Here is a 27,584-nt window from a genome sequence, read left to right as displayed (position 1 = left end):
GCCGTAGTATCATTTTGTTCACGAAAACATTACTAGTGAAAACTGAAATAGGGGTTTATATTTATTATAGAATATATATATGGATTGTAATAAAGATATTACTCTTCAGTAAAAACAAAACAGCTGACATCAATGCTAATATCAATGCTGACACCAAAATAGTAGACAAAAGGATTTTGCAAGTTTAGTTTTTCTCCACCTTCAAAGAAATGAAAGTAACAAAAGTGAGGCATAATTCTACCACAGAAGAAGACATAAATCTTCCCCAGTTGTTTGATTAAATGTGAGCTACGTGTAAAAAAAATATCTCACTAACCATGTGAAGCTACATGTACAAAAAATGCTCACCTACCAGATTCCTGCATCTTTGTTTGAACTGTTATTTGACTAAATGTGAAGCTAAAAGTACACAAAAATCTCACTAGGTTCTGCATTCTTATTTGAACTGCTGTTTGACTATATGTGAAGCTACATGTAAAAAAAATCTCACTAACCAGGTTCCTGCAGCCTTATTTGAACTGCTGTTTGACTATATGTGAAGCTACATGTAAAAAAAATCTCACTAACCAGGTTCCTGCAGCCTTGTTTGAACTACTGTTGGATTAAATCTGAAGCTACATGTACATAAAATCTCATTAACCAGGTTTATAAAGCCTTGTTTGAACTCTTAATAACTGTGACGGAAAAATGAGTTTACTTGTTTACTGTTAAAGCTTTACGTAGTGAAAAAATATGGGGTACCCCAGGTGATCAAGTGGTCTAAAGTGCTTGCCTTTACTAATGACTACCATCACACCGCCGTCAGCATTGGTTTAATTCTTGGACTTGGCTAAGTTGAGTATGTCACAAATCATGCCAGTAGCTTCCCATGGGTCGGTGGTTCTTACTGGGGCTTTCCCAGGTTCTTCCTCCACCACTTATACTGGCTGCCATGTATAGCCTATCTTGCACTGAGAAATGGCATTAAACCAAAACAAAAACTAGTGACAATGGTTTTTTAACTTCAAAACAAAAACAAAACACTTTGCAGTTTGCAACTTGGTGATGTTGCAATTAAATGATTTTGTTGAGCTTTGGTCACTTTCAGTTAAATGTTCTAGCAACAGAATACAATGTCTATTATGGATTTTGGTTAAAATTCAGTTTTGCACATTTCTGCTTTTTTGGACTTCAGGCTATTTAAAAGAACTGCTTCTGTTTTGGCAGGACACTGTATGGACAAATTAACTGCTTTATTAACTGATCAATGATTTGTTAACTTAAACGGTTGTACAATTATAACATTTTATCTATTCCAAACACTAATATGCCATGTACTCACATGAACGGAGATGAATCCATCATATTCTGTTCCTTGTCTGTTCTGTGGCAGAAAGTGAGGGAATTCTGTCAACAACTCCATGACAACACAGTTACCATGCCAATGATGGAAAAGCAAGCATGACTAAAAAACTTCTTTATGTCCCCTGAGAAAAAAAGTGCAATCAATGATTAAATAGCTCATCTCAACAAAGATTTAGTAGACTAAAGAAGCCACCATAATATTAACATGCAAACAATAAATTCATTCTAAAGTAATCTTGACAAAGAAATATTGGCAATGTGACTGGGCATAAAGAACATAAAACAATAAAAAAGAACATCTTTTTCTATGCCAACTTAAAGGTACTATATTAAGTTTATAATAAACATATTCATTCTGCTTCTCTTTTTCCTAAACATCGCAGTAATTAAATCTCTTTCTACAGCTATTATTAGAAGTTCATGCAACAGTAATTATCTTGATTAGCCACTATAACTGAAGCCTCACAAAACTGCCTGCAGTTCATTCATCTATTTACCATATGTATTCACCAGTACAATACACAATCAACATGTTGAGGGTTATTTTGAATGATATAATGGCAGACAAAAGGCAATTTAAAGTGATATCGCATGCTTGATATAATGGAAAAAAATTGGCAATATCAAATGATGTGCAATGCATGCATGATATAACGGCAGAGCATTAAGAAATCACTTATTTAACCCCAAGTGTATGAAGTTCATTAATATCTGCTTCACCTGATACTACGTTCCTTTAATTAACCCTTTATCTCCTCAGCTTTGGAATAACATTATACAATGTTTAGTCATAAATATAGAAAGTTTACCATTGATAAACATATTTATCTCTGATTTCACATTTACTGATCAGAGTTGTATATAGCATGGAACAATGTTTTTGATCATGATCTACACTTACATTTAACCTGAAATCATAAAATACTGATCAGTGGCCTAATTTGGTTGTGATGGTGTAGCACTAAAAGAGATGTATCCAATTTTTTTATTTCATGATACTAATATAAACTGTACCCAATAAGTGACTTTTTAAACACAAAATTTCAAGGTCATTAAGCATGAAATTAAGTTAAAGAGACCTTTTGCAATAAGGTATTTACCTATATGATTATGAGCTAAATGCAAAAAATTTATCTAGTCAGTAAAATTTAAAATGCAGGTCACAGTGACATTATTTTTGGTGTAATGGTGTGGTCCTAAATGACATGCATCATCTGATGATTCTAGCATTTATTTACCAGAACTTGAGAATTAAATTTGAACCAAAACATTTAAGCAAAGACAACTAAGCATCAAATGTTGGTCACAATGACCTATATTTGTGTAACAAGTGTAGTACTAAAAGAAGATGCATCCTTCACAAAGTTTAAAACTCTTAAGTGTAACAGTATTTATCTAGGTAACTTTAGACAAAATTTCAACAAAGTCACTTCAGCATGAAATACAGAGACCCCTTTTTTTCCAATATAGGATGAAAAGGGTTCAGTTCTGGATAAGGAAAAAAGATTGGTCAAGTAGGTCACTGTTTGTCTACAAGATCCAAAATACATTAGCAACTAGTATTCTACTCCAAGAAATTAAGCCAATAAGTACATATACAATATTTTCGCCCTTATCCCCCTCCCTTGGAAATGAATCCCACTCCAAATTGTTTCCATGGACAAATGCCTAGAATGAATGAAATGCATTGAAGCTGTATATATCTATACGTGTGCGTGATTTGGATTTTTAACGTAGCTTTAACAATTTTCCAGTCATATCGCTATGATGTCTGCAGTGTGGCAAATAGTGATGTCTAGCACTTGGGCATCACGTTGCAGACATGTAGCATGATATCCCACCCAGTCACATTATCATGCAACCAGGCCGACCAGTACTAACACTAACCTCTTAATGCTGAGCGCCAAGTGAGGCAGCTGTTAGTACCATTTTTGTAAGTCTCTGGTATGACTTGGTCATGGTTTGAACCCACGACCTCCCGCATCCAAGGCGGACACTCTAACCATTAGGCCACCAGAGCGGTATATATATCTATTTTTTTTTTATATGCGTGCAGACATGGATGCCACAGATTTTGGTGGATACAGACCCATCTGGTTGCCTCTGAAAAATATCTGTTCAATGAATAAGCAAATGCATGTGACGGCAAAGAAGCAATTAAGTTCACTAGAAGCAGAAAAGAAAAGGAAAGGAAAATCAGTACAACAGAGTTCAAATAGGTATTAAATAAGGCTGGCAATAAACACACATCAGTCATCATGAAAGACTGAAACACAAACTTTGCTCATATCAATGCTGATGATGCTGATGTCAATATCAATACTGACAATGCTTACTCAAATACTGATAATGCTAACACAAATGCTAACATTGCTGATACCAATGCTGACACCAATACTGACAATGCTCGCTTTGCCGATATCAATACTGACAAATGTTGATATCAATACTGACAATCCTGACACCAATACTGATAATGCTGATACCAATGCTGACACCAATACTGATAATGCTGACACCAATGCTGATTTCAATGCTGACAACAATATTGGCAATGCTGACACCAATACTAGCAATGTTGACACCAATGCTGACAACTGTGATATCAATACTGTACTGACAATGCTGACACCAGTACTAATAATGCTAACACAATTGCTGATAATTCTGATATCAATGCCAATATCAATACTGACCATGCTGATACCAATGCTGACAATACTGATATTATAGCATAAACTCTTATGTACTTCATGCAGATGAGCTTTAAGAAAATGCTGGCTAAAAAACAGCTTTAACACTGAGGTTAATCTAGGCTGTTGAGTGATGGATGTACAAGTGAATGTGTACACAGGTGACAAATTGATCACTATTAAATTTGTCCTGTACTTTTCACTCATTTTCAATTCTATGGATAGTAAATATGCAGTACACTGACAATAGGTTCAACACAATATGTCCCTTTTAACATCCTTCTGTGGTTTATATGAATATACATTTGAGGTCCAAATAATACAGAATCAAACTGGCAGTAATTTAGGCCATGTCTTATAAACGCTTAGATTAACTGCAAGATGCTATACTAGACAAAACCTTGAAGAACAGCTGTTTTCAGTTTTATCTGCTGTGAAAAACCAATTGTTTTAAATAAACTTGCAATTATCTGGTCACTATTTTGAATGATATAATGGCAGACAAAAGGCAATTTAAAGTGATGTGTAATGCATGTATGATATAATGGTAGACAAAAGGCAATATAAAGTGATATCGCATGCTTGATATAATGGAAAAAAATTGGCAATATCAAATGATGTGCAATGCATGCATGATATAATGGCAGAGCATTAAGAAATCACTTATTTAACCCCAAGTGTATGAAGTTCATTAATATCTGCTTCACCTGATACTAGGTTCCTTTAATTAACCCTTTATCTCCTCAGCTTTAGAATTTCAATGCAAAGCAAAAACAAACTCTCTCTCTCAATATGTATGCATGTATGTGTGTGTGTGTGTGTATATATATATATATATATATATATATATATATATATATATATATATATATATATATATATATATATATAAAGAGAGAGAAACAGACAGACAGACACACACATACTCCATCTTCAAATAGCAATTAAAGAGTCTGCATTTTGTGAGGGCACCTTATGCCAAGATATATACCAACAGGCTCTGTCCAGATTGTACATTAAAACACAACAGATCTGAGTATCTGATTATGTAATGTCACCTCACTGGTTTTTTATTAGCCAAGAACCAAAACAAAGTAAATTTTAAGCAGCAATAATAAAACAAAATTTGACCAATTCAATGGGATCCAAACCAATAACTGTTATAAAAGGGACAGATGTATACTGTGGAAACCCAATAACTGTGTTATAAAAAGGACAGTTGTATACTGTGGAATCTATGCACATTTTAAAAGGGAGAGCTGCACACTGTGGGATTTATGCACATAAATGTGTCATAAAAGGGGCAGTTGTATACTGTGGGATCCATGTACATATGTGTGTTATAAAAGGAACAGTTGTACACTGTGGGATCCATGCCATTACCTGTTTTATAAAAGGGACAACTGTATATTGTGGGATCCATGCACATGCCTGTGTTATAAAAGTGACAGTTGTATACTGTGAGATCCCTGCACATACCCGTGTAATAAAAGTGATGGTTGTATACTGTGGGATCCATGTACATACCTGTGTTATCAAAAGGACAATTATATAGTGTGGAATCCATGCACATACCTCTGTTATAAAAGGGACAGTTGTACACTGTGGGATCCAGGCACATACGCATGTTATAAAAGGGACAGATGTATACTGTGAGATCAATGCACACACCTGTGTTATAAAAGGGGCAGTTGTATGTTGTGGGATCCATGCCCATACATGTGTTATAAAAGGGGCAGTTCTATACTGTGGGATCCATTCACCTACCTGTGTTATAAAAGGGACAGTTGTATACTGTGGGATCCATGCCCAAATATGTATATTAAAAGGACAGATGTATACTGTGGCATCCATGCACATACTTGTGTTATAAAAGGGGCAGTTGTATATTGTGGGATCCATGCCTATACATGTGTTATAAAAGGGGCAGTTGTATACTGTGGGATCCAGGCACATACCCATGTTATAAAAGGGACAGTTGTATACTGTGGGATCAATGTGCATACCTGTGTTATAAAAGGGGCAGTTGTATGTTGTGGGATCCATGCCCATACATGTGTTATAAAAGGGGCAGTTGTATATTATGGGATCCACACACCTACCTGTGTTATAAAAGGGACAGTTGTATACTGTGGGATCCATGCACGTACCTGTGTTATAATAGGGCAGTTGTATACTGAGGCATCCATGCACATACCTGTGTTATAAAAGGGACAGTTGTATAGTGTGGCATCCATGCCCATATATGTATTATAAAAGGGCAGTTGTATACTGTGGGATCCATGCACATACCTGTGTTATAAAAGGGAGAGCTGTACACTGTGGGATTTATGCCCATAAATGTGTTATAAAAGGGACAGTTGTATACTGTGGGATCCATGCACATACCTGTGTTATAAAAGGGACAATTATATAGTGTGGGATCCATGCACATAACTGTGTTATAATAGGGACAGTTGTATACTGTGGGATCCTTGTACATACCTGTGTTATTAAAGGGACAGTTGTTACTGTGGGATCCATGCCCATACATGTGTTATAAAAGGAACAGTTGTATACTGTAGGATCCATGTACATACCCCTGTTATAAAAGGGAAAGTTGTATAATGTGGGATCCATGTACATACCTGTGTTACAAAAGGGACAATTATACAGTGTGGGATCCATGCACATAACTGTTATAAAAGGGACAGTTGTATAGTTGTATACTGTGGGATCCATGTACATACCTGTGTTATAAAAGGGACTGTTGTTACTGTGGGATCCATGCCCATACATGTGTTATAAAAGGGACAGTTGTATATTATGGGATCCATGCACATACCTGTGTTATGAAAGTGATGGTTGTATACTGTGAGATATGTGTGTTATAAAAGGGACAGTTATACCATGTGGGATCCATGCCATTACCAATTTTATAAAAGGGGCAGTTGTATATTGTGGGAGCCATGCACATGCCAGTGTAATAAAAGTGACGGTTGTATACTGTGGGAACCATGTCCATACCCGTTGTATAAAAGGACAGTTGTATACTGTGGCATCCATGCCCATACGTGTGTTATAAAAGGACAGTTGTATACTGTGGCATCCATGCCCATACGTGTATTATAAAAGGACAGTTGTATACTGTGGCATCCATGCCCATACGTGTATTATAAAAGGACAGTTGTATACTGTGGCATCCATGCCCATACGTGTATTATAAAAGGACAGTTGTATACTGTGGCATCCATGCCCATACGTGTATTATAAAAGGACAGTTGTATACTGTGGCATCCATGCCCATACATGTATTATAAAAGGACAGTTGTATACTGTGGCATCCATGCCCATACATGTATTATAAAAGGACAGTTGTATACTGTGGCATCCATGCCCATACATGTATTATAAAAGGACAGTTGTATACTGTGGCATCCATGCCCATACATGTATTATAAAAGGACAGTTGTATACTGTGGCATCCATGCCCATACATGTATTATAAAAGGACAGTTGTATACTGTGGCATCCATGCCCATACATGTATTATAAAAGGACAGTTGTATACGGTGGCATCCATGCCCATACATGTATTATAAAAGGACAGTTGTATACGGTGGCATCCATGCCCATACATGTATTATAAAAGGACAGTTGTATACGGTGGCATCCATGCCCATACATGTATTATAAAAGGACAGTTGTATACTGTGGCATCCATGCCCATACATGTATTATAAAAGGACAGTTGTATACTGTGGCATCCATGCCCATACATGTATTATAAAAGGACAGTTGTATACTGTGGCATCCATGCCCATACATGTATTATAAAAGGACAGTTGTATACTGTGGCATCCATGCCCATACATGTATTATAAAAGGACAGTTGTATACTGTGGCATCCATGCCCATATACATATTATAAAAGGACAGTTGTATACTGTGGGATCCATGCACATATACATATTTTAAAAGGACAGTTGTATATTGTGAGGCTTCATAGTGGTGTGAGACGGGCATGGTATGTGAGCAAAATGTTTTGTTAAAAAGCAAACACCGCCATTTCTGTCAAACTGATTCCTCCTAGTTTGTTCAGCTTGGCATAACTGATGATATTCACATCTATAGTTCTGTGAATTTTCATGTGAGCATCTCAAAATGAAAGTAAAATTATGCAGCTGATTTCATGCATGAATAATTTCAGTGCTATCTGTATGGCCATACAGGCATGTTGTTATGGGTAAGTGCTATCTGTATGGCCATACAGGCATGTGGTTATGGGCAAGTGCTATCTGTATGGCCATACAGGCATGTGGTTATGGGCAAGTGCTATCTGTATGGCCATACAGGCATGTGGTTATGGGCAAGTGCTATCTGTATGGCCATAGAGGCAAATGGTTATGGGCAAGTCAATGTTTCATACACAACTAAGTGATTATCAAGCCTTCACATGCCACAGGTCATCCACACCATCTAGCCTTCATTAAAAACATTTAAACTTGTACTAAATGTCTGCTTATTATATGATTTTTCTAATGAGTATACATTGTGTATTTACCTGTGGCACAAAACAGCTTCCAAAACCTATCAGTCCTGTACAAACAATTGACTCTACCATAGCTCTAGCACCAACATGGTTGAAGACATATACTCAATATGCATCTTAGAATGCACTGAAATTCATGTTATCAGTAGTTCTGATTCACATTTCAAGCTGTACATTTTTTTAATAAGCCCTGAAATTCACATCGCTTCAAACATACATTTCAAATTCTGGCTGTAAATAACTCTATAGTGGCTAATATACATATACCATTGGACTGCACAGAGCAATTTCAATGATTTTCTCCAAGGCACCCACCCACCTCTCCTAATGTTATTATACTTAATACAATTTAGTGAAATCCACTGATGGAATACAGAACAAGTGCTGTTGGGTTATCTGACCAAAATGCAAAATCCTTTTCCAGTATCAGCATTTTTGTTTTCTTTGCATGAAATAGGATTTGGCATTTTTTGTGTTGTTTTAAATAAATTCCTACCTAAATACATGTAAAGATGCCTACATAACCCAAGAAGGGCTACAGATCACGCCCAGCTAAGCATAGACCAATTTCTTCTCCATGCTGTTAAGGTATTGATAAAAGTATTTTCATGTGCACCATCCATTTCTTGATCAATAATATTATATATTCACAATCTACTTTCAGTGAGAGAGTGGCTGTAAAACGGCTTTAACAAAAAATGACCACATCTGTTGCAAAAACTTATCACACATTTTCAGCCACCCTTATTTATGAACAATATGCAAATACAGGCCTTTCCCTGATACAAGCATCATGGTTTACAGTTTGATAGTAACAGACAATGGCATAATTGCATACATTTGAATAAAAAGTGAAAACTTCATATCCTTGAATGATTCAGATCCAAATTACAAATTTAGAAGCAAATTATACTTTTAAGGCAATAACATTTATTTGACCTGGTCAATCTATGTACAGCTTAAATATTTTAGAGTCAACTAACCCTAACTTTGTTTTAACTTAAGAAAAAAAATACAAACAACTTGCATATGTATACTTAATGCAATGAAAATTGGATTGGTTCCCCATTTTAAACAAGATACTGTGATGACGTATAAATTCATATATCATTGCAGTGAAATTCAGATGCTGAAGCAACAGTATTTTTGCTGTTGCAACAATAATTTGATAATGTTTCAACAATACTTGGATATCATTGCCACGGTTTCTGCCATTTTGACCCTTTTCACACACCGGAGTAACAAGAGGAAAATCATCAGTAGAGGTTATTCTTCTGGAGTTTAAACACCCATTTCTCTGCAACCAGATATCCTATCTGAGTGAATATTTTGCTTTGTCACTTTTGTTAAACATGAATTTAATAGAAAACAATTTCCAATTGGATTGGATAATTGGAATAAACTTGACAAAGTCATTTATTTAGATGATGGCATCCTTTCTATTCATTGATCAAGAACAAGGCAAATACTTCAGGAAAATGATATTAATCAACAGACAATGCAATGGAAACAACGTTGTTGGTGGTGTATACATAGTGTAATTTTAGAACACAGGCAAAAAATTTGCTTCTCTAATAATAATAATAATAAATACTTTATTATAAGGGTAACCCGGTTACAATACACCATTCTCCCTAAAGCCCTCTGTAGAAACTACTGTACATGAAACATAGTAAAGCATGCTTAAAAACACTAAGTATAAAAGCACAAAGTGAAATGCATTAACAGAATTTAGAGTGCATGTATTTCAATATTTACAATGAAAACTGCCATTCAACTAAGTCCAACGCCTACAAGGTATACACTTCCAACCAATTCTCCATTGTCCATTGCAACCATTCATCAATGAGTTTTGTAAGCACAGACAGGAGTGGTTTCATATAAATCTGGGTTGGGATGGTACTTTAATAGGTAACCATAGAGATGTTTGGAAACATGTCTTTCAAAGAGTTTAGATATGGTTTGCAGACTGATCTATAATTACCTTGATTTGATTCTGAACCAATTACATCAACATAATCAGGCATAACCTTGTCTGCCTTCAGTTGAGATGGGAAGATTCCCTTAGTAATGCTTTGATTGATTAATTATGAAGTGAAGAGATGGAGCAATAAAATGAGCACATTTGTTTAAGATGAAAGGACCTAATTTCATTCAAACCAGTCACTTTTTAAGAAATTAACTTTTTCAGTTCACTTACTACATCAGCATGAAACAAATAGAATAGTGAATTATTGCATTTTCAGGAATCTGACATTTACTAAAATCTTGTAAATTGTTATTTTTCACATTATTATCTGAGATATTGGAACTGACATTATTATCTGAGATATTGGAACTGACATTATTATCTGAGATATTGGAAATGGCATTATTATCTGAGATATTGGAATTCACATTTGTTAATGAAGTGCTCATTAAATCTGTTAACAATATCAAGCATATCATCTTTTACTGCAGACCAATTATTATTTGACCTGGGGTCTAAACTGCATCTATAGAGTAAAATCATTCAGAATTTTCCACATTTTATTTGGATTTTGTGCATTTTCAAGAGATATTTTATAAAAATTTCTTTTTAGCAGACTGAATCATGGAAGTACATGTTAGTTTTAGCTGTGCCAACTCTTGATTTTATGAAAATAGTCCATTCTGTCTGTCATCATTTATTTCTGCTGCACGCCATGCCGGTTTCTAAGAGTGTTTCATTCTTGTTGTTTTTAAATAGTTATGTTGATTTAAAACAGAGTTCATAATAATGTTCCAGACAGACTGTTTACTTTGTGTTATACTCTGCATCACATACATCCCAACTATTTACTTTGGGTTTAATACTGATGAACAAGGGACCTGTATTTCAATGATATTCTCTGATTTATTATCAAAAACATGATCAATTAAGTGTACTTGATGTGTCAGTGACTATTGTATGTGAGGTACCAAACTGAGAGAACCCAAAAGATTCAATTATGCTTAGCCATCTTGCATCAAACTGAGAGAACCCAAAAGATTCAATTATGCTTAGCCGTCTTGCATTTTTACAACCTAAATATCCCATGTCATCACAATTACTTGTAGATCAGAGCTACTCCTAGTTAAGTTTCAAAATTTTCATTCCAAGAGACAGGTGGATCAGGTGACCTGTAGACATAATATAATAATATTACATTTGATGCAGCAAGACTAATTTGTGTCTATGCTGTCTCAAGCTGACTGACTGCAAGGTCTTTTCTTCATTCATAGGAAAACATACTTTCATATATATATATATATACATACATACATACACACACAATTAACCTTCCTCTTTCATCAATATTTCCTATGTTTTCTTCAATTTCATATCTGTCTATACTACACTCATTATTTTATACATCTATACCAAAGAAGGCTCCACATAGGTTTAACACATGAAATGTTCTATTCTAATTTAGTATCAGCTTTACCGTATCAGGTTGTGGCAAGATGTGTCTAATACTGAATCTTACTATGTAAAGCCCTTTCTTTATCATACTTACTAAAGCAGTTGTGGATATAAACTTTGACAGTTCACTTTTAACATTCAGTGTAGTACTTAGATTTGAAATCAAAGATAGTACAAAAATCAATACTAACGGCAATATATATATATATTCACAAAGTCTATCAACTAAATTATGCAATTATAAGGCCTAATGGGAGGTTTCAATGGAATAGCTTCTATCTACATCTTCATTTGAAATCTGGTTCCACTGAACCAGTGACTTGTCAAAAGTTTCAGCAGAATATGCACAATTTGATATTTGTGCAACAAACTTAATATTTGAATAGTTGCTTTCTGTTTTTCTTTCAGGATCATAGTGTTGTTTTTGACACTTAAAACGTTAACTGGTGATGTGCATTTACACTTAGTTTCATTGCACTGTGTGCATATTTCTGATAACACATGAAACTTATTAATGATTATTTTGTTTGTGGGCTTGTAGAAGGCCATACTGCTGGCATGTTAGTGGGCTTGTAGAAGGCCATACTGCTGGCATGTTACTGGGCTTGTAGAAAGCCATACTGCTGGCATGTTACTGGGCTTTAGAAGGCCATACTGATGGCATGTTAGTGGGCTTGTAGAAGGCCATACTGCTGGCATGTTAGTGGGCTTGTGGAAGGCCATACTGCTGGCATGTTAGTGGGCTTGTAGAAGGCCATACTGCTGGCATGTTACTGGGCTTTAAGAAGGCCATACTGTTGGCATGTTAGTGGGCTTGTAGAAGACCATATTGCTGGCATGTTAGTGGGCTTGTAGAATGTAGAACAGTATGTTGGCATGTTAGTGGGCTTGCAGAAGACCATACTGCTGGCATGTTAGTGGGCTTGTAGAATGCCATACTGTTACACTTACTTTCATTGCATTGTGTGCATATTTCTGATAACACGTGAAACTTATTATTGATTATTTTGTTTGTGGGCTTGTAGAAGGCCATACTGCTGGCATGTTAGTGGGCTTGTAGAAGACCATACTGCTGGCATGTTAGTGGGCTTGTAGAAGGCCATACTGCTGGCATGTTAGTGAGCCTGTAGAAGGCCATACTGCTGGCATGTTACTAGGCTTGTAGAAGGCCATACTGCTGGCATGTTAGTGGGCTTGTAGAAGGCCATACTGCTGGCATGTTACTGGGCTTGAAGAAGGCCATACTGCTGGTATGTTAGTGGGCTTGTAGAAGACCATATTGCTGGCATGTTAGTGGGCTTGTAGAAGGCCATACTGCTGGCATGTTAGTGGGCTTGTAGAAGACCATGCTGCTGGCATGTTAGTGGGCTTGTAGAATACCATACTGCTGGCATGTTAGTGGGCTTGTAGAAGACCATACTGCTGGCATGTTAGTGGGCTTGTAGAAGGCCATACTGTTGGCATGTTAGTGGGCTTGTAGAAGGTCATACTGCTGGCATGTTAGTGGGCTTGTGGAATGCCATACTGCTGGCATGTTAGTGGGCTTGTAGAAGACCATGATGCTGGCATGTTAGTGGGCTTGTAGAATACCATACTGCTGGCATGTTAGCGGGCTTGTAGAAGACCATACTGCTGGCATGTTAGTGGGCTTGTAGAAGGCCATACTGTTGGCATGTTAGTGGGCTTGTAGAAGGCCATACTGCTGGCATGTTAGTGGGCTTGTAGAATGCCATACTGTTGGCATGTTAGTGGGCTTGTAGAAGGCCATACTGCTGGCATGTTAGTGGGCTTGTAGAATGCCATGCTGCTGGCATGTTAGTGGGCTTGTAGAATACCATACTGCTGGCATGTTAGTGGGCTTGTAGAAGACCATACTGCTGGCATGTTAGTGGGCTTGTAGAAGGCCATACTGTTGGCATGTTAGTGGGCTTGTAGAAGGCCATACTGCTGGCATGTTAGTGGGCTTGTAGAAGGCCATACTGCTGGCATGTTAGTGGGCTTGTAGAAGACCATGCTGCTGGCATGTTAGTGGGCTTGTAGAATACTATACTGCTGGCATGTTAGTGGGCTTGTAGAAGACCATACTGCTGGCATGTTAGTGGGCTTGTAGAAGGCCATACTGTTGGCATGTTAGTGGGCTTGTAGAAGGCCATACTGCTGGCATGTTAGTGGGCTTGCAGAAGACCATATTGCTGGCATGATAGTGGGCTTGTAGAATGCCATACTGTTGGCTTCTTAGTGGGCTTGTAGAAGGCCAAACTGCTGGCATGTTAGTGGGCTTGTAGAAGGCCATACTGCTGGCATGTTAGTGGGCTTGTAGAAGGCCATACTGCTGGCATGTTAGTGGGCTTGTAGAATGCCATACTGCTGGCATGTTAGTGGGCTTGTAGAAGGCCATACTGCTGGCATGTTAGTGGGCTTGTAGAATGCCATACTGTTGGCATGTTAGTGGGCTTGTAGAAGGCCATGCTGCTGGCATGTTAGTGGGCTTGTAGAAGGCCATGCTGCTGGCATGTTAGTGGGCTTGTAGAAGGTCATACTGCTGGCATGTTAGTGGGCTTGTAGAAGACCATACTGCTGGCATGTTAGTGGGCTTGTAGAAGGCCATACTGATGGCATGTTAGTGGGCTTGTAGAAGGCCATACTGCTGGTATGTTAGTGGGCTTGTAGAAGGCCATATTGCTGGCATGTTAGTGGGCTTGTAGAAGGCCATGCTGCTGGCATGTTAGTGGGCTTGTAGAAGGTCATACTGCTGGCATGTTAGTGGGCTTGTACAAGGCCATACTGCTGGCATGTTAGTGGGCTTGTAGAAGGCCATACTGCTGGCATGTTAGTGGGCTTGTAGAAGGCCATGCTGCTGGCATGTTAGTGGGCTTGTAGAAGGTCATACTGCTGGCATGTTAGTGGGCTTGTAGAAGGTCATACTGCTGGCATGTTAGTGGGCTTGTAGAAGGCCATACTGCTGGCATGTTAGTGGGCTTGTAGAATACCATACTGCTGGCATGTTAGTGGGCTTGTAGAAGACCATACTGCTGGCATGTTAGTGGGCTTGTAGAAGGCCATATTGCTGGCATGTTACTGGGCTTGTAGAAGGCCATACTGATGGCATGTTAGTGGGCTTGTAGAAGGCCATACTGCTGGCATGTTAGTGGGCTTGTAGAAGGCCATATTGCTGGCATGTTAGTGGGCTTGTAGAAGGCCATGCTGCTGGCATGTTAGTGGGCTTGTAGAAGGTCATACTGCTGGCATGTTAGTGGGCTTGTAGAAGGCCATACTGCTGGCATGTTAGTGGGCTTGTAGAAGGCCATATTGCTGGCATGTTAGTGGGCTTGTAGAAGGCCATGCTGCTGGCATGTTAGTGGGCTTGTAGAAGGTCATACTGCTGGCATGTTAGTGGGCTTGTAGAAGGTCATACTGCTGGCATGTTAGTGGGCTTGTAGAAGGCCATACTGCTGGCATGTTAGTGGGCTTGTAGAAGGCCATACTGCTGGCATTTTCTTCATCACAATAACCTTAAAGTTATCATTTGTTAAACAGCTTTCTTCTTGCGACCATGTTGTTACCTGTTTAGGCTCAAATAAACAGTAACACAAAAAAAGCAAAATCAAAAAGCTTTTTAAAATTTAACAAATAATTTATTTCCCTGGAAAAATTCTGTAAAAGTAAAAATAATATGAACTTACAGTTTTATAGAATCAAATCCAAAAATAATCCATGAATTAAATTGCAAAAGTCCTAGTAATAAATGTTCTAATAATTTCAAGTTCGAATCCTGATGGAAAATCCAAGATGGATGACAATGTCGTATGCTGTAGTCACTACTGTGCTTATCAACAGTTCCTTGAAAAAAATACAAATAATGGCACTCCGGTGCTGGAAATTCAGATTAAATTTGTAAGCAATGTCTTTCCAAAATTTCTGTGTAAGCACTCCTCAAAATATTTCCAGAAAAATATTAATCCTTTTGAAATCCAACTGATCTGAAGAAAATTATAACTCAAAATCTGGCTGCAACAAAATAACCCAACATCAGTGTAAAAAAACCCAAACTGAGAAATCTCTCTCTATGCATCTCTATTAAAACTAAAAAATGTGCAGATTTCTTGTTAATAAAACAGTTCATTTTGCATTCAAGAGAATTTTGTACTTAAAGTAGTTTTAGGTTCACTTTAATACCTGTGTTTCCCATGTTATGTATATTTATTTACATTGTTTGTTAGTTAGCTTTTTAATTTTTTATTTCATTGTATGCAATTGAAAAATATATGTTGGACATGACCTTGTTCAAAATCAAACTCATTTTTGACATCACCTGAATCATTGATTTTTTTAAATTCTGTAAACAACTAATACATAGCAAATAGTTTCCTATGAGCATGTGTTAACTATTAGGATTACTACCTTAGCCTGAGTCACAGTTCATATTCTGATTAAAAAAAATTATAACTAAGATTTTATTTTGTAAACATTAGGAACCTTCTAGAAGGTTATTTTCCCTTTGGTATTATGTATTGTTTTTTTGGTAGAAAATGCAAATTGTGAGGCAAGGTATATAATCTTGTTTTTCTAGGAATTATTTATTCATGCATTAATATCTCTGCAGAATCAAATGTATTATTATTGCGACCAGTAGTTACATTTGGGCTGGAATTTTATTTATTCAAATAATTGTAACACTGGAAATACAAAGTGCTCATCAAAAATAACATTCTTTGAAATAAAGACAAGAATTTATAGTAAAGTTTCAAATAAGTATATATTCTTCAGTTGTATTATTGTGATCCAACAAAAGATTTGGCACATCATCACTACACGGGCCACCACAGGCACATCAACATGTACAATATTAGACTTAATTTGGATTTCCACTAAAGTTTATTCAGAACTTTAATCATTAGGACTTGTGTCTGTAATTCTAGCATTATTTGAGATTTAATTCACAATACCTTAAGTTACCTTTTTTATATTTTCACTTTGCATTCAAGGGAAATAAATTATTTGTTGAATTTTACAAAGTTGTTGCTTCTACATCTTTTCCAGGGATCGTCCTGGGCTTCGCCAATGTCGCAAATTGCGATTTTTTTTCCTTATTGGCGACAAAAATATCCCATCTGGCGATTTTTTTGGCGACATACTTTTTGGTTATTTAATGTGTACATACAATCATGGATTTGGACTGAATAAATTTAAAGCCAGAACGAAAGGAAGCCATAAACTTGACTAAGCAATGCATTGGAATCAATCTGTTACACAAACGATCCTTTGTTCTTATTGACAACCCTATCTTTACAGTGCATTGTTACATCATAATCTGCCTATGCTGACATCTGGGCTGAGTACTTATGTTGCGATACAGTCAATCATGCTACCGCACTATACCTACAACTGACCGACTTCTGAAGACGCGAATAGAACAGATATAATTAATTGTATGGCTAATCATTCTGTTTTTTTTTTATACATATACCAATACAATAGTTTTGCTGAACCTTCATAGAAAACTGATAACCTTTGAAGTACCGACTACTGTGTATAAATACAAAGCAAATGGAAAAAATCTCAATCACAATTACATCTGTCGCCAGTGCAGCATTTTACTCATTGATCTTTTTCTTTTGTCATCAGTCCCGTGTTACGGCTGCAGAGACTTAAACTCCGCAACAAGAAATAGCAAAAAAAAAAAAAACAAACCAGTTTTGCATAATTAATAATAATTATTTATTTCTCAAAATACAGGAGTGAAAGAATCCCTAAATTGGGTGTGAATTTATGCTTATATATACGGTCCAATATTGCCAGGTGTTGACTCGTGTAAGTTTCATTCGTGGGAATGGAGATCCTATTTTTCTTGTCGAGAAAATTTATACAGCATTCAGTGATCATTCTTGGGATTTAGGAAGCAATTCGCTACAAGCTTTGTGAAGCTAGCCATAAGGGGGTGGGGGGGCTGCTGAGAGACTACTGGTGTCACCTGTCAGCACTGAGGACTGTGAACGTGGATTCAGTAAGATGAACCTCATAAAAACTGACATCAGAAATAAGCTCTGCATCTCATCTCTCGAGAATTTAATGAGAATCAGCATGTACAGATGTGAAAAATTAGACTTTGAAACTGCATTCAACAAGTGGGCAGCCCTAAAATCGCGACGGATCTTCATGTAACACTTTGTAACATTTTGTTAATGCTTGTTGTAATTAAAGTATTAACTAATCCATCTTTTGTAATTTTCATTGCCTGTTACATTAATAGACTAAATTAACACTTGGAAAAATGTACACTACTTTTTTTGGCGACACTTTTTGAAAATTGGCGACAAAATATTGAGGTTGGCGATTATTTTGGCGACAGCTTTTTGAAAGCCAGGACCATCCCTGTTTTCTATTATTTGTTTTAAGACTATAGAATCACAATATCCAAAAAGAATGAAGGATACTGGTCTATATAATATAAATAAAACAGTTCACATTGATCAGTAAGTACTTCATTTACTTGACTCACCTGTGCATCAATACAAGGAGGTATCACAGATTGTATTGTTCTTTGTACATTGATAATGCAGTGTAAAGAAGACCTTTGTTATCATCTTTGATTTCATCAAGGCTATAACTATCACAATCATCGTTTCCACCAATCTGATCTACTATTGGTTTGTAAGGTGTGAGATCCATGTTCAATACTCTGTTACAATCATTATTTTTACCCTCTTTGTGCCTTTACATGTCTCTGTCTGCTCCTTCATTCTTTAACAATCGAGGAACCAATAATTAAAGTTCTTTCATCATCTGTGTGTGTATGTCCATTGTTTTTATCATGTCTTAGTTTTCTCTCCGCTGTGAAGAGTCTTACAAATTCTTCTTGAATGGGTGATGCACAGGCATGATGAAACAGTTCTGTGCTTCATGAACCATTTTGTCAACATCATCTTCCCGTGTACTGGTATGCGTGCTGACTGAAAACTTAGTTTTGGCAAGTAGTGCAGTGGTCTGTATACATAAACTTGCCATTTCTGAGTTTTCTGTTTGTATAGCATTATCACTGGTTAAGGTGACCCTCTTTTCTGAATAGGCCTTAATAAGTGCCTCAGTTCTAATTGGGCCTTCGGGTTATTAACACTCACTGAATGTTTATCAGTATATAATTCTTTATAATGATAACTAGGGGTTTCATCTCCTTCACTGTGCTTATTGTTCTCCACATCTAATTCTTCTCCCTGGCCTTGGCTATATGGATGTCAAGGAATTTAGGCAATGTTTGACTTGTATCTATCAATGTAAGCTGAGGTGTGAAAAATGGGTATTGCCTGCTTGGCACATCCTGGGGTAAAAGTTATTGGTCTGGTGGTGGATGACTTGCTGATACAATGCTGGTGTTTTTCTTTATCATGTCACATCATTCAAGGGTAATGAAATATCTAATGCAGTGCCATAAATATACCCTCAAAAATCTGACTTTACATTACTGATGAAATGTAAGAATAAACTGGTGACTTATAAAACTCGTTAATGTCAAAATTATCACTCTTAATGAAGATGATCTAAGGTGTCATCACTAGTTTACTAACATATACAGTTACCAGTAGTTTATGTGTCTGAAACTTGTTAGCCACTGTGCAACTGTAAACAACCCCTAATATTGACACCCACAATGTCGCACCCAAATTTGCATATTAAAAGGGTGCTACTGGTTAGCATAAAGACAGTAGGGGTGTTGCCAATCAATTTTATGTCTTTCATTTTAACACTACCCTTACTGTCTTGTATTAGCCACCTTTGGAAAAATTATACAGACACCCTCTGTATTACCTTTTCTTAAGATCACAAAATAAAAAAGATCCCGTCTGTATTAACTTTCTTAAGATCATAAAATACCAACATTTGCATTCTTTAGTCACAAAAAAACATCAAAGTGGATTTACTATCCCTTATGAATACTGCTAAATTATTGTGGATGTGTTGGAATATGATGCATGAAGGGGTAACAGGCTGATTCTGCTAATGATTCAGCCAAGATTATGAACTTAAACTATTATATTGATCATTATTTCCCAGCTATGATGGACAGTTCAAATCTGAATTTAAGGAAACAAAACCCAATATTACGAGATAATACCATTGTTATATACATGTAAGACTCTATATCTACAATTCAAATTTAATAGTGAAAGATTTTCAAAGCAGCTCATTCAAAAAAAGCCATATAATTAAACATTGTATTATCATCATTTGTTTAATACTTTGTTTGATCAGTGTGTCCCTAATTTGGTTTAATATTTTGTTTGATAAATCCATCCTTAATTCAACTGCAAATACATGTACTTATAATGGCAATATCTGACCATGAATTGGCAACACCTGTCTGATCAATGCTACTATAATTAAAGCACTTTTTATGTCATTTACCAAATTACAGAATTTAATTCCATTCTAGAACACAAAATAAAATGCAGACTTGAAATAACTTTTGTAACCTTTGGTTACATGGAAGGGTTATTACATGTATATCATAAATGTGTTATTATATTATAAATGTGTTAATACAATAAAATATCTATTCAGAAATCTATATTTAACAGATTTAACATGTGCTTTAAATATTTTAAAATGTTTAAAGATTACAATGAAAACAAGATGTGGCTTAGTGGTCTGAAATTTAACTAGAACCACAGAGAATGAAATTAAGGAGAAATAAATATATATAAAAAAAAAACAACATGCACTAATAATACAATACAAAATGTTTTTCTCTCAATGAAACAGAGAAAGAATCTCACATATCTGATCCAGGGCAGGCCCATCCCAAAACACAAAAAAGGGTTTTATATCCCAAAACAACAATTGTAACTTATGCATATTTTAAAAGGGACAAAAAGAACAAACAAAATCATAATCAAATGACATTCTGGGCAGATGTCATCATTAGAAACTTAGAAAATGAAAGGGAAAATACATAAATGCCAGAAAAAGGGTCGAGGGGGATAATAATACACCCACCCATTATTTTTTGATAAATGATGGGGCATCCTTAAAGCTCTAACCAGTTATATATCCTGGGACAGGGCCTTGAATTTCCACAAACAACTCAAATGGTACCAATTCAATGATAACTGTAAAGTATATAATAATATTGAATTACTCCTCAACAACTCTTTACAAAATTTTGGATGGGTAAATACATCGTGCAGCACGATTTGCAACTGAAATCCATCACACACAAAAAAACAACAAAAAAACATGGTACATTTATAAGCACTACACTTGTGTAGTGTTGAAAGTTGCCCATACTGGCCGGATTTATGAAAAGTTTCTAAAAGTTTTTACAGATATATTAATTCAAATAATACTTATATTTTCTTTATTGTAAATACTTAAAAAGGTATTTCGTTTTTTAATTCAAACCTAAAAGCTATTGCTCATATCTACTTTGATCCGATTTCGGCTAGAAGTTTGCTAATTATCTAGCTAACTTATGTACTGGTTAGAGCTGAAAATTAGCCTTTAACATTCTCTTACTCAGTTACTATGCTTGCGAAAATGATAATTACTACTCAAATAAAACAGGTATATGTGTTCCATTACTTTTCTTATAATATTTCACATGTTCCGAATCAACCTGGCATTTGAGTCTAATCAGTATCTAATTTTGGCTGAATCGGCCATAGTGACCCACAAGAGGGACATACGACTATATCTACATTAAACTACGGGCAATCGTATCTGTCAGTAAAAACGAAAATTATCGACAACATGCACTCCCTTCTACGTACTAAACTTTAACTGAAAAAGGGAGTGGGTGAGTGCTGTTCTGTATTTACTGATAGAACCAAGTGTGAGTGCATTAAACATACCGCCATCAATGTTGTTGTAGATAAAACCCTCCGTTTTTACTTCAGAGCACCACAGTTAACTGGGTACATGCACATGTCCGTTGTAATCAACTATACGAGCCTCTGTGGGTGGTAACGGGTTTTTGTGTACTCGAACAAACATGCTTCTACGTAAATTTAAGAATTGTTAATTGAATATCAAAATTAGATTATTCAAATAGTATTGCTGCACTATGTATTGTGCTCCTCTGACAAACTTTAGTGAGTGTGTGAAAAGAAAACTAGTTGTTGGTTATACTAATAGTCTTCGTCTTCTATTAGGTCTTCCTAGGTGGAAGAGTGCCTCCAACATGTTTGTAAATTATAATGTATTCAGTTTTGATGAAGTAATAATAACAATAATGAAGACTTTGTATAGCGCCTAATATTTAGAAGCTCTAAGCGCTTTACAACATTAGACAACACATATAAGATATAAAAAAAACAACATATAATGACATGATTACAAAAACAAACACCATGAAATTAGAAAACATTAAAAAAAAAAAAACATGCTGAGAATATTTAAGGTAGGAATCATTATTAGGTCTTTAAATTTGTTCTTACAGTCGAAATAAGTGAGTTTTGAGAGCCCTCTTGAATGTGATCACTGTGTCTTTGTGCCTAAGTTCAGTGGGCAATTCATTCCACGTTGCTGGGCCCTGGTATGCAAAAGAACGCTGTCCATATGACTTTGTTTTCATAGTGGGAATAATGAGTATACGATTGTCAGAAGAAGAGCGTAAGTATATTGCTGGTATGTACACATGGGTGAGGTCGGATAGGCATGTTGGACTAGAGTCCATCAGTGAAACGTAGCACAGAGAACAAATTTTGTGTTTGATTCTGAATCGAATGGATAGCCAGTGTAGGGTACAGAAGTAGTTAAGGGGGGCACTTTACGGACAATGGGAATTAGCATTACAGACCCCCCTGGGTTAGATTACGGACAATGGAAATTTAACATGGCGAAAAATCGTGGGTCAGATTACGGACAAGGGGAATCAACATGGCGATAAATCGTAGGTCACTCTACGGACAAGGGGAATTTAACATGGCGATAAATCGTGGGTCACTCTACGGACAAGGGGAATTTAACATGGGGAATAGTTTGGGCTTGTTTAGGGACAAGGGGAATGGAACATGGGATTTTTTTCTTTTTTTTAAAAAAAATTTTTTAAAAAAGGGGTAGGCAATTCAAAGACTATCTCTTTTCGAGAAATATGGCTGGCCCTGAAAAGGGCCTTTGGTTTATGTTAATATGCCCTTAACATAAAGGGCATTTGCGACATCTTCTTGTCCTCAAACTTCGTCTTACAGCAGGGCCGTACATCAGAGTCCTCTTGAGGCAACCTTGTCTCTCTATATAGACTCTTCTTATCCACAGGCTGCTGCTGGTCCTGTGGACAACGGTCCACTTGGATCGGACATACATGAGCATGTCCGTCCTGAACATCATTGTTGACACAAGGGTTGAAGATTCAACGTCGGTCCACATGTTGAGGCTCCTACAATAGGTGAATCAATGCAGTGAACTGCGCTTATTTATAGGGACAGAAAGGATTGAAACGGATTGAGTTCATTCACCAATCCGAACACGCGTTACAGAATTCAGTCAGCCCGCATCCAATCCGAAGAGAGCAGTCTGTGACGTCACGTAGTCTATATAGATTCGCTAGCGCTTGTGTGCAGTCAATCTATGCGACAGTGATTCAACATGACGGAAACTCAGAAAACGATCCAATGGGGTGCACCAGCAGGGGAGACCGCCCAAGGGAACCCGGACTTACTTTGAGAAGAGGTGAATTGGGATTTTGTCGATTTTCTCTCCTCGCAAGAATTTGTTCCGGAACCTTCGTTACCTTCTTCATTACCGCAAGTGGAGAATTTTAGACAGAGACAGAAAGAAGAATTGGAGAAATTTATACAACGACAAAAGGAAGCGGAACAGGCTTTTCTCTTACAGCAACAGCAACAAGAAGAAGAGGTAAGAAAAAAACAACAGCAAGAAGAAGTAGCAGCAAAGAAACAAGAGGGTGAAAATCAAACGGTCACGGTACTGTTGGACATTTTAGCGGAGTTAAGAAGTCTGAAACAAATGTATCAGACTTCTTTATCACGACCGAAGAGAATACGACCTTCCCGAGCTAAACACGTCAACCCTGTGACTAAGCCTACCGTACCACCCTTAGTGACTTCAACCCAATCATTATCATCATTACGCAGTCCAGAAGTAGGCCTTGGCCGTGGCAAAGGCTTAAGGCAGTTAAAATTGATTGCTTAAACTCACCCCTGCACCATAAAGAAAAAAGGCCCTTTTCAGGGCCACCCACATTTCTCGAAAAGAAATACAATTTCAGTTTGCCAATAAGTCACAAATAAACCCCACCCATTTTACCCTTATAGTACGTGTCTGTGTATGAGTGCGTGAGTGTAGCTTCTTATTTTAAAATCAAAACTCAAAGACTCTTACCTTATATCATTCATTTATTCTTTTCTCCATTTTTTACAATCCAATTCACAATTCACAACTCAACACTTTAATAAAAAGTTCATTGATTTTTTCTTTTCTCCTTGTTTAGTCTCTCTGTTTTTTGAATTTCTTCACCGTCACACTCTTTTCCTCTTCTTCCTCCTCGCTTTCTTCCCTTCTTCTTTTTTTCTCCAGTTTCTTTTTCTTCACCTGTCTTCTTTCTTCCTCAGAAGAATCCCTCTCTTCCTCTGAAGAATTCCTCTCTTCTTCTGAAGAATCCTTCTTTTCTTCTGACTCCTCTTGTTTCTTTTTTGGGCAATCTGGAGACCAATGTCCTTTTTCTTTACAATAATAACAGGTATCTTGACTTTTGTCTTTTTTAGTCCCTGTTTTTGTTCTTTTTTCACGGTCTGGACACTCTGAAGACCAATGCCCTTTCTTCTGACAGATATAGCAAGTATCTTGACTTTTATCTCTAAAGGAAGGAGAGTAGTCCGTAGGCTGGTCTGAAGAGAATTTTCTAATGACCCCTCGCAAAGCTCTGACGAAACGTTCCATCTGGTTAGTCTCTTCCATCGTTGTGCTCGGCTTGAGAGTGAAATGAATAGTGAAAGGACAAGACACACACCCTTTTATATACGCTGGTCTGCTATGACTATAAAGTAGCTTATGGTGTTTGAACTTGAGTCATTTGACTTTTTGATTTCAAGATGAAACGATCCCATTCATTCGAGAAGAAAGAAGAAGAAAGAAGTAAGAGGCAGAAACGTGATCTATCGCCTCGTACCAGGGCTGAAATCTTGGCACAAATTCATGCCAGTGATTTTGAAGAGGACATGAGTGAACCAGAATTTGAAACCTCTAAACCAAGTTTACCACCCTTAGTCAACCCTGAAAAATACTATTCCATTCGAGAGACGGAAAAGCGCTCCTCTAGAAAATTTAGAACCACGGCTTACAAATACACGGTGAAGTTTAAAGATTTCAAGTCCGAAGTGCCGTTAGAGAAAGCAGAAGGGTTCATCACCGGAGTGTGGGATTCTCTGCTCACTGCACTTAAGCGACAATGTCAACCCAAAGAAGACGATCGCTTGAGACTTTCCATACAACACGACGGTTTGAAATCCCCTGTTTGGATCGAGTTTAGCACCCCTGCAGAATTGACTGCTTCCAAAGTCATGGACAAGATTCAACACGTACAACAATCTAATGATCAGTTTGACATCACCGATGGTAAAGCCACACTGGACATGACCCACGTCTCTCCTCCTCAAGGGACAGGACGCAAAAAGATGTTATTGGTGGACGACCTTCGCAACACCAAAAAGAGTCTCGTCCGAATTGACAACCCTCATGACCAGATGTGCTTAGCCCGTGCCATCGTGGTGGGACGAACCTATGCCAACAAGAACGACACGGTAGAATGGAAAAGAACCTGGGACACTATTCAACGTTCCGACCGAGCCAAACAACGAAATGAAGCAGAACTCCTGTTACAACAAGCCGGACTGCCCAAAGACACACCCTGCGGCATTCCTGAGATGCAAAAATTGCAAGATGTCCTAGCTCCACGATACACCTTGAAAGTGCACCCTCAAGAAGTGCGCGGACCTCTATTGTTTCGAGGGCAAGACTTTAAGGACGGAAAATACATTCATGTCTATTATCACGATGACCATTTCGATACGATTACCACTATCACTGGATTCCTGGGATACAGTTATTACTGTGAGAAATGTGACCATGGTTATAACAATCGAGAGCAACACAAGCATTGCGGATCGAAATGCACAGGATGTTTGGCCTCTTCACCCTGTCTGAGCGAAGAACCAGTGCCTTGTTCAACTTGTCTGCGCACGTTTGTCAGCCCTACCTGTTACCAACAACATTTGAAGACGCAAGGTTCACAGAAGAAATGCGCTTGTCAACTGCTGAGATTGTGCTCTACGTGTGAACAAGTCATACGTACCAATAATACCAAGGCACACGTATGTTCAGGAAAGAAAAAATGTCACATTTGTCACCGCATCGTGGACTTGGAACACCAATGTTACGTGCAAAAATACCAACCCCCACCAGAGAAAGAGGACGGTCACAAGAAGAAAGGCAATTTCATCTTTTTCGATTTCGAATGCATGCAAGAGACCGGCATTCACATTCCTAATTTCTGCGTGGCTCATCGAGCGTGCGAGAAGTGCATTCAAGAACCTATCTTCAGTCATTGCCCTCACTGCAGCAAGATTCCCGGAGGACGTGAAAAAATCTTTCGGGGGCCAAACACGTTAGCCGATTTTGCCCAATGGGTCTTAGACCCCATCGACAAGACGTGGAGCCAAGAGGATATCGAACGTTACGGAGATTGTCATCGTCATGCCACGGTGATGGCTCACAATTTCTCCGGATACGATGGACAGTTTCTTTTGAGGTACTATACGGAACAAGGCACCGAGCGTCCTAAAGTGACTTTGAACGGAGCCAAAATCATTTTCATGCAAGTGGGACAAGTACAGTTTAAAGATTCGATGAGTTACTTGGCCATGCCTTTGAGTCGAATGCCTAAAACGTTTGGAATGACAGAAATGGCTAAAGGGTACTTTCCACACTTTTTCAATACGGAAGCCAATCAACACGCCGTTCTACCCCATTTACCTGAGGCTCACTATTACGACCCCGACAACATGCGTACCGAACAACGAGAAGCTTTCTACGCTTGGTACCAGGCTCACGCCTCAGACCCTTTCGACTTTCAGGAAGAAATGCTAAAGTATTGTCGTTCCGACGTGGACATTTTACGGCGTTGCTGTGGAAAATTTCGAGAACTGTTCATGGAACACGGAGGGGTCGATCCTTTGAAAGAAGCTTCCACCATTGCCAAAGCGTGTTCCTTAGTGTACCGCCAACGATTCATGCCTGAAAACACCGTGGCTGTCATCAGCCCTCAAACGACCCACTTTGTCAAACGTCAATACTCGGTCAAAGCCTTACGCTGGTTACATTACTTGTGTGACAAGGAAGACAAGTGGATTCAGCATGCTCGCAACGGAGGGGGCGAAAAGACCATCGGAACGTATTCGGTCGATGGCTGGGACTTAGAAAACCCCAAGATCGTGTACGAGTTTAACGGTTGCTTATTTCACGGATGTCCCGTCTGTTACCCTGACCGTGGCACTAAAAATCAGTTTTTGCAACGAACCATGGAAGACTTGTACCAGGACACTTGTCAGCGGCGCCTAAAGTTAGAACAGCAAGGATACCA

At 37.6% G+C, this 27,584-nt stretch overlaps 1 protein-coding gene across 3 annotated transcripts in view; it reads right to left on the bottom strand.

Moving 5' to 3' along the window:
• The window catches only part of LOC149804470 (E3 ubiquitin-protein ligase FANCL-like), a 100,005-nt gene extending 78,139 nt beyond the window's left edge, over nucleotides 1-21,866 (bottom strand). For 2 of the 3 annotated variants that reach the window (XM_089940683.1, XM_089940685.1), the window contains exons 1-2: nucleotides 21,757-21,846; nucleotides 1,322-1,466 (exon numbers count right to left, since the gene is read on the bottom strand). In XM_089940683.1, the coding sequence (XP_089796809.1) occupies nucleotides 1,322-1,402 (81 nt within the window). In that variant the 5' untranslated portion in view covers nucleotides 1,403-1,466; nucleotides 21,757-21,846. Of the gene's footprint in view, nucleotides 1-1,321; nucleotides 1,467-21,756 lie in introns of all 3 variants that reach the window. The other variant, XM_089940684.1, reaches the window with a different exon arrangement.
• Between the last annotated feature and the right edge of the window lie 5,718 nt (nucleotides 21,867-27,584).

The sequence above is a fragment of the Sinohyriopsis cumingii genome, chromosome 2 (genome assembly GCF_028554795.1).
Source record: "Sinohyriopsis cumingii isolate HCF-2022 chromosome 2, ASM2855479v2, whole genome shotgun sequence".
In the NCBI taxonomy this organism is placed as follows: domain Eukaryota; kingdom Metazoa; phylum Mollusca; class Bivalvia; order Unionida; family Unionidae; genus Sinohyriopsis; species Sinohyriopsis cumingii.
Note: the sequence above shows the minus strand (reverse complement) of the source record. Positions and strands in the feature narration are given on the sequence as shown.